At 35.7% G+C, this 8,891-nt stretch overlaps 1 protein-coding gene across 2 annotated transcripts; it reads right to left on the bottom strand.

The window, feature by feature from the left end:
* Positions 1-812: 812 nt before the first annotated feature.
* On the bottom strand, positions 813-3,157 carry LOC120195322 (probable nucleoredoxin 2). 2 transcript variants are annotated; one of them, XM_039197387.1, is made up of 3 exons: positions 2,884-3,157; positions 1,723-2,208; positions 813-1,590 (listed from the first exon to the last, which is right to left on the bottom strand). In XM_039197387.1, exons 1-3 carry the CDS (start codon positions 3,025-3,027, stop codon positions 961-963), a joined length of 1,260 nt encoding a protein of 419 aa, XP_039053318.1. In that variant the 5' UTR covers positions 3,028-3,157; the 3' UTR covers positions 813-960. The 2 variants fall into 2 exon arrangements, with proteins under 2 accessions (XP_039053318.1, XP_039053321.1); XM_039197390.1 differs by having other exon boundaries at positions 1,723-2,205.
* Between the last annotated feature and the right edge of the window lie 5,734 nt (positions 3,158-8,891).

Here is an 8,891-nt window from a genome sequence, read left to right as displayed (position 1 = left end):
GAATTTTATCCCATCCATTAAACATTACTTTCACTCAAGCATTTACATTTTCAAGGTACTAACTCGATGACCCGACCCGATTAAATTAAAATAAATTTAATCTTCTAATTTGATGGTAATACATGTTGTTACACTTGACACCAGTGACACATGTCACCATTTGATTTAAGGGTTAAGTTTATTTTAATTTATTAAAATTAAGACTAAATTGATAGAATATATAAGTAATAGTGACCAAATATGTAATTATATCTAATATTTTAACTACCACATCAACTTCTTAATTAAATATTATCAGCAATTGATTTAATTAAATACATTTAAATAATTAAGTGATCTAATTAATAAAATTCCAAAAATAATGATCAAAATAAAAAGGGACATTAATTAAATCATCATTGATATAATCCATCCTTTATTTTTAATTATTTATCTTTATATTTTTAAATAATTTATAATTATATGTTATCCCTTTATATTTCTAAATTTTTATAAATTAAATAATGATTATCACTAATGGTCGTAGGAAGTCGTAGAATTTTCATATATATATATATAAGATTTTAAAAAATTATAAAATTCAAAATATTTTAATATTTTAAAATTTTCAGAATTTTCTTTTTCTAATTTTTATAGCTTTTTATTCTCTTTGAATATAATATATATGTTTCTCTTGATTCGTTGCACATTAATCATTTTTTAAAGATATCAAAAGTATTTTTTGAATCAAATAATAAGATACAATTATAATTTCGGACTAAAAAAGGTTTTAAATATTAAATTAATACTAAGATACAATTTTAGAGTTAAAATACATTTAACCCTATAATTATTAATTAATTATAAAAGTACACGATGTTATACAATATAATTTTCATGGCATTAGCTCATTAGCTATAATAACATATATCAAAGCTAAATCAGTAATAATTTTGGCATTTATAAACGCCAGCTCAAAGCTCATCTTTGTTCAACCGATCCAGGGTCCACGGCTCTCATGCACCTTGGGTGCACCTCGTAGCCACACCCCAAACACTGGTAAGCCCAACCAGAACCTTGCTCGTCACAATCGCAGCATATAAACGGGCCTCCTCCATTGCCTTCGGATACCAAAGTAAGCTCATGACGATGACCCGCATGATAATCGGTTCTCGGTAATCTCTTGGCTGCCTCCTCCATTTCTTTCACAAGCAACTCCAGTTTCGCATCCGTGAAAGGATATGCATTTTCCTGGTACAGATTTATAAGGTTCCTGCCTTGCTTGGTCACGGTTTTGCCGTCGGGCCCTATGATTATCAAGCACGGGATGCCTTGCACGTCGAAATATTTCGCAAGGTTTCTTATCGTCGGTTCTCCAAAAGGCAACGCTAGCCATGGCATGGTAGCATAGTACGAGACGAAGGAGCTTTGATCTCGATCGCACGACACGAAAACGATCTCAAAATCGTCGCCGCGTCCTTTCTCTTCCAAGCTTTGCTTGATTTTGTGGTAGATGGATATCAGCCTGGGAGTAAACTTGGCACATGGAATGCACCATTGCGCCGAGAAATACAGCCCCACTGTCTTACCTATCAAGGAATCAATTGGCACCTGCAAAGTAAATAGATGAATTTATATAAAAAACTTATTCAAAATTCATAAACATATACGTATATTATTATTTTTTTTTGAGAAAACGTACATGTTTATTAATATCATGCTAATGAGGTATAAAGCACTAACCTTTCTGGTTAAGGTTGGATCCAAAAGATAGTCTCTTCCAGAGTTGGTTAATAAATTAGTCAAGGTCTGACTCTCATGCTTCATCCTCTCTTCCCTTTGCAACTCCTCTAACTTCTCTTTAGTAAATGGGAAGGCTTCAACGCCATACTTGTAAATTATTTCTACACCATCATGCAAAATCGAACCATCGGGCTGCAAAATAATCAAGCAAGGAATGCCTTCGACGTCGAATTGTCGATTCAACGTTTTCTTTGTCTCTAAATCAGAATATGGAATCGAAAGCCAAGGCATGCTTTCCCGGTAACCGTTGAAGGCACCCAGATCTTCGTCGGATGACACGAAAACAACCTCGAAATTACACCCATTGCTCTTCAGCTTCTCGTACACGCCTACCAACAGGCTGTTGAAGTTTCTACATGGTGGATACCAGTTAGCCGAGAAGTAAAGCCCAATCACCTTGCCTTCAAGATCCGAAATCTTTACCTGCTATAGCCAGTTACGTTTAATAAAAATTCATTGTTATTTTGAACTCCCCAAAAAATTTGTAAAAGCGACGCGCCACCGGCTATGTGGTGTTGAAAGGATAATGCGGCAGGTGTGTTACAGCTATAGCTTTGTCGTGAGGCTAAAGCGATGATACAGAAATGCCACATGTTCTCAGCACAACCGTCGCATAGGACCCTAGCCTTTTATTTGAAGAAGACAGGCATGTTTTTGGTCGCCACAAGGAATATCTCGGTCAGAAATTTAAAGTACGATCGCCGACATATTTCCGGTCATTTTTCCGATCGATCAACATATTGAGAGGGAAAAACAAGCGAGGCTTGAACATAAGATCTAGTCGATGCAATAATATACCCATAAGACTGAAGAGTATACCATATCAATCACCATATTTCATACATAAATAGGTATAGATTGCTAACAATTAACAAATAAAGTTGAATACTTTGAGAAATATATCATCAATCAACGATGGTTCTAGAAAGGTTAATTCCGGAAGAAGAACATGGGAAAAGAAATTGATATTAAAAAAGTACAAAAAGCATAGCAGAACAATGAATACGGTTACAGCTAAAAAAACAGTAGACATGGTGAAGAAGAAGATAAAAGAACGAGTGGTCCAGCAAAGAAGAAATCAAACAATAAAAGGAAACCAACCTGATCGGCTTCAGCAGTTGAGGAAAGGAGATAATCACGGTCTTTAGAACCCAAAAGAGAAGGACACTTAGACGATGCAATCATCTGAGAATCGCCATTTGTCAGAGCTTCAACAAGATTCCCGGTGCTGTCGTACAAATCCATCTCCTATACCTAATTCAGTACTGTTCCTCTCTCTTCCCACTTCTATTGTTTATATTGCATGGAATCATATTCTTTATCATCAACAAACAATTGAAATCCCCAAACTTACGGTTCACTCCAAACACACAAAAAAAGTGTCAAAAATGAATGAGTACATTAGCCATAAAGCTGCGGCGGCGTCTCGTCTCGACTTGTGTATTTAATTGGTCGAGCCCGTCACCTGCCACGCGTATAGCCTTTTGGTTCGACACACAGGGGTCGTTTTTTGTGGGAAAAAAGACCACCCCAGCTTTTCCCAAGCAATTATTAGATAAGGTAGGTAAGGTCCCGTGTTTTGTCATAAAGCCATAGGAGACACCTGTTCTTTTAGCTCCCTTCCTTTTACATTTATTATTTTATTTTATTTTAACCCTTTATTTATCTATTTATTTTGATTCGAGATATTATTATTTAATAATCACATAGATTTTAATATTAAATTTTAATTATAAACTTTATTATTTATTTCATTACTTGCTAGTGAATGTGTTTATTATTATTATTATTATTCTTTAATTTTATTATTTAGAAAAAAGATAAAGATAAAATTAGTGCTTCGGAATGGTGAGATAGACGATGAGACGGCTGTAAGGCTCTAACAAAAACAGCTTTAAATTCTCAAAATAATGGGGCCCGCTTAAATGACACTTGTCGACTTTTGAACCGAGAATCTTCATAAAAAAGTAGTTCTAGTAGTTTCATACTCAACCACAGATGCTTCTCTATGATTGGATAAAGCTTTTTTCTCGAAAACACTTTTCCTTTTCTTCCATCTTCCAAATTTCACATTTCTATTACGATAAAACATGAAGACTCCATTGCTTACGTATCTTTTTCAATTGTTTGACGTTTTTCTCGATATATCATCTATATCTTATATATTTTCTTATCATGTATCGTTTAGATTATTTTTCTCAATTTAACACCTTTTGTAATAAGATACGGCTCCTGCAGCACGTTTTACGTTGATCTGAAATCACACGGTGTAAGACGCGCCTCTTAAAATACGTCTTATTCTGACATGGATACACGTGTGTAAAGCGTGACTTCTGGGCTGCGCCTTACGCCACGTAAGGGTATAGCGCGAGGCAGGGGTCGCGCCTTACCTTTAAATCTGACACTCATCAGAAAGGCGCGACCCCTAATGTTCTCCTTAGGTTTAATTACCCACATACCACGGCCGTTCACACCTTATCCCTCCCTATAAATACTCTCATTCTCAATCAATTTCATCACACCAAATCCTCTCAACTTCTCTCAACTTCTCTCAAATACTCTTATATTCTCTTATAACTGTTTAAGATATATTTTATTATATTTAATATTTTATTTGTAATATATTTAAGTATTTAAATTTTTTAATATTTTATTTAATTAATTTTTTTGTAAATATAAAATGGAAGGCGGTCTACTTCGCTTGGATGGAAATTATATATCTCGACATTTTGCTGATACGATAACATTTTAACGTTTTAATTTAATTTAAATTATTAGTAATAATTTATTTATTTATTTAATGCATGATTATTAGTTTAAAAATTAATTTTTGTAATTATTTCATTTTAGGAGAGAGACAGTGTATTAGATCCTTTTATTAGGAATCTTAAGTTAGTGTTATCTAGCTGTGTCTTGTCGTATTTAGTAGAGGCTGGATTCGGTCACATAGGTAGATATGAGGGTCACTATAAGATAGAACCAGACCTTATTGCTGCCTTAGTGGAGCGGTGGAGGCCGGATACCCACACATTTCATCTTCTGTGCGGAGAGTGCACGATTACACTTGAGGATGTTTCTATGCACCTGGGGCTTCCGGTGGATGGAGATGTGATATCGGGGATGACACACGGTTTCTGGACTGCTTTGTGCCGGGAGTATCTAGGACGTGTCCCGGAAAGTTTTAACGGTGGTCGGATACCGTTAAATTAGTTAGATGTCAATTTTCGGGAGTTGAGCGATGACACCTCTGATGATGAAGTTAAAATGTATGCACGGGCATGCATATTGTAGCTGATAAGAGGGTTGCTAATGCCGGACAAATCGTGCAACCAAGTTTATTGTATGTGGTTGCGACATCTTGGCAACTTTCGTCTGGCCGGATCACTCAGTTTGGACTCAGCAGTTTTGGCTTTCCTGTACAGGGAGATGTGTCGAGCCACTGACTACAGGAAAAATGCTATCGGCGGATGTCTTCTGTTACTGCAATCTTGGGTATGGTATCGATTGTCCTTTTTATGTCTCGTTGTCAAGAACCCATTCATATTTCCGGTACTATTGAGGTAATTATAAATCTGATTTCGTATATTAATCATTTTATACAGTGTATAATAATTTTTTTCCTTGAATAGGTGGTCAACTGATAGGAAAAAATTAGGGTGTTAATCGATCAGAAGGCTGTCACACAAGTATGCATTTTAATGTTTAAAAATCGATTTTATATTATAGTTATATAATTAGATTATTATTTTGATAAAAATTATATATATTTGTTTTAGTTTGAATTGTGTCATATTATAATGATGATGTGAGGATGGTGATCCCACTTAAGTTGAGGGACCCATCAGATGTTTGGATGGCGATGATCCCTTTGATCTGTTATGCAATCGTCGAGTGATATTCCACTGATCGCGTGCTCTGGCAATTTGATTGTTTTCAACTAATTCTGGAAGCACCTCGCAATATGAACGAGTTGCATAACACAGATAGACGCTGCAAGACAGATACAGATTGGCTGGTGAGGCATCATGAGTGGGTCGTGTTGTGGAAGGATCGACATCGGCGCCTTCCCTGTAAAGAGCCCATTTTTGTTGACCTTTTGACAGCTGTTGACGGTTATTATGAGTGGTTCAACAGTAACGGGAAACTGTTTCTGTTTTCCAATGATGCACGAGGGCGTACCTTTCAGCGACTTCGACAGAGACATTCACCGACACCAGTACCATCGTCCCCCGACTCGTGGATGGAGAGCAGGTGCTTCCGGTTCATCCTCAACTACACCAGCAAGACCTTTACAATAGCCACTATCTACAACGACTTACATACCGCAGCCATATGTGATGCCGCCACCGTCATTCCCTTACCCGATGCTGCCGCCACATGGTTTTATGATCCTATCGTCGCTACTGTCACAGAGTTATATGACCCTTCCTAGAGGATATTATGAGTCTATGTTTGCATATCCAACTTGGGCATATGAACCCCAACTTAGGCATATGTGTCAAATTACAATATTCGTATTTTTGTTCAATTGCATCTGTTTTTGCGTCGGGCACAGTAGCATACATATTTTTCTGTCGTGGAGCGGTCGACTCTCGATTGAACAAAAATACGAATATTGTAATTTTTTTATAGTAATTATCGTTTATTCTTTGCTTGAAAATTCAATGTCTAAAGATAACTCACCATTACTTATTGATGAGTAATATCCATAGTTACCGAGATGAGACATATCCGCAAATTCTGGACCGTACATTGCACCATAATCAGCTTCATACATATGTGTTGGAGGGTAAGTTTGTGCCACATTTGATGGAGCTTCATCTACATTATCATCATTATCGGAGTTAAATTGTGGTGATTCTGGGTGAATGAATAGTCCAGTCTCAGCATCATCCGCACCAGGCTCACGAAGCGGTTCTTCTGGTGGAGATGATGATTCCTCCATGCTCTCCACATTTAGGTCGAAGAATATACTACTTGCACGTATTCCCCTTGAACTAGAAGGTATATCGATATTGATATCGAAAAAGCTCGCAGTTGAATGCCTTCCCCTGGAGCTTGAAGTCATCGTATCAAATGGAAACTGCACAAATTGTTGCATCGATGACATCTCCATATTAAGGTCAAAGAAATTTGCAGATGAATGCCTTCCCCTTGAACTAGATGCGATGTTGCCATACGAATTATTTGTGGACCCACCTCAGTACATATCGTAAGGAGTTGCGGATGAATGTCTCCTCATTGAAGTTGATGTGACGACATCATGATACGGATTTTCCATTATGACATTAAATTCATTACACATTACTGTAGTTGGGTTGTCAACTTGATCAACTTGTTCAACCAACCCATTGTGGGAGTTTAATGACTGACCCCGAACAACACGCACTTGAACAAACTTTGCATACATCTCAATATCGGCGTCTGAATAATTACTTTGAGAATCAGCCATCATTTCAACATCATCATTGTTCGATAGTTCGAACGTTGTATAAGTTAATGGCAACAATGATGTTGGAAATCTGTACTGCAACGACAACATTCTTCTACTACTTCCAACATGAACCTTCTTCGAAATCTTCGTTATCAACTCCTCAAGAGTTACGTTTCTCTTGAATGATATTTTAACACGCTCTTTTGATACAAAAACAACGCCGGTTTCATCTTCTCATAATAAACAATAGCTAAAAGCCGCGTCATTCTTAGAGTTTAAAAGTGCGACAATATTATATCTGAAAAAAAACAAATGAAACAAACTTGATTAAATAAATAATATATGAACGGAAATATAACACAATAAATTTTTTACACATAAACGTAAATAATTTAAATAATATAATTTTATATTATTACTTGTACCGCAAAAATATTTCGACGTATGCTCCCGCTTTCTCCTTGAACTGGCACAGAAATTAATTGAAAACAATTAGTATAATATTTTTTCAAATAATCATAATAAACAATAAGTATAATTAAAAAATATTATAACAAAATTACTTTATAAAGAAATATCGAACGAACTTCTGAATCAAATATAAGAGGATTGTCGGGTGTTATTTGCTGGTTGAAAGGATTGTTGTATTAATTTATCGGTTGAGAGGAAATTGTGAGAGTTTACTGGGAGATCCTTGAACTGGCAGAAATTAATTGAAAACAATTAGTATAATATTTTTTCAAATAATCATAATAAACAATAAGTATAATTAAAAAATATTATAACAAAATTACTTTATAAAGAAATATCGAACGAACTTCTGAATCAAATATAAGAGGATTGTCGGGTGTTATTTGCTGGTTGAAAGGATTGTTGTATTAATTTATCGGTTGAGAGGAAATTGTGAGAGAGTTTACTGGGAGAGAGCTATTTATACCCGAGATATGATGTTTTAAAGCCGAGAAGTTCGGGTAAATTATGCAATGCGCGTTCCCTGCACCACGCCTTGTATTATGCATGTCTGATAATTGAGCATGTGATAATTGAAAAACGCGGCCCCTATCCCGCACTATAGCCCTACGTGGCGTAAGGCGCGCCTAAGGGGCCGCACTTTAGGCATGTGTATCCAACTCAGCATAAAACTAGCTACAAGGGCGCGTCTTACTGCAAAGGGTGTTAGATCAAGAAATATAGTCTGAAGGATATATAACATAAAAATATATAGGGTATAAGTGATATATAGGAAAAACACCCAAATGTTTAGGTAAAAATGTGTCCGGTTCATTTCTAGTTTCTCAAAATAACTTCCTCCACAAAAGTAAATACAAATGTTGTTCTATTAATTTTAAAAGATAATTAAAGACCGAAACGTTGATAATCTGGAGGCAGTTTAACTCACTAATGATGAAATCATGATGCAGAGCCTTCGACTACAATAACAATTCCCGAATCGAATGATTAAGCCGGATCTGTCAAACGAGTCGATTGGAATTGGACAGTAGTTCACTCGAGTTAGATTAAAAGTTTTATTGTTCGATTCGTTGTTAGTTAAGTGTATTAAAATTTTGTTCTACTAGTATTGGTTAAAAAAACTTGTTATTCAACTAGTGTTTATTAATCTCGTTGCTCACCTCATTGCTTGTTAAACTCACTAATTTTTTTTTTACTTTTTTAA

Source organism: Hibiscus syriacus, unplaced genomic scaffold, assembly GCF_006381635.1.
Source record: "Hibiscus syriacus cultivar Baekdansim isolate YM2019G1 unplaced genomic scaffold, ASM638163v2 tig00117011_pilon, whole genome shotgun sequence".
NCBI lineage: Eukaryota > Viridiplantae > Streptophyta > Magnoliopsida > Malvales > Malvaceae > Hibiscus > Hibiscus syriacus.
Note: the sequence above shows the minus strand (reverse complement) of the source record. Positions and strands in the feature narration are given on the sequence as shown.

Coding starts and splice junctions, on each gene's coding strand:
- LOC120195322 (XM_039197387.1), bottom strand. CDS start 3,027: ATGGATTTGTACGACAGCACCGGGAATCTTGTTGAAGCTCTGACAAAT. Junction 2,209..2,883: donor CAACTGCTGAAGCCGATCAG/GTTGGTTTCCTT, acceptor AACTGGCTATAG/CAGGTAAAGATTTCGGATCT. Junction 1,591..1,722: donor ATCCAACCTTAACCAGAAAG/GTTAGTGCTTTA, acceptor TTTACTTTGCAG/GTGCCAATTGATTCCTTGAT.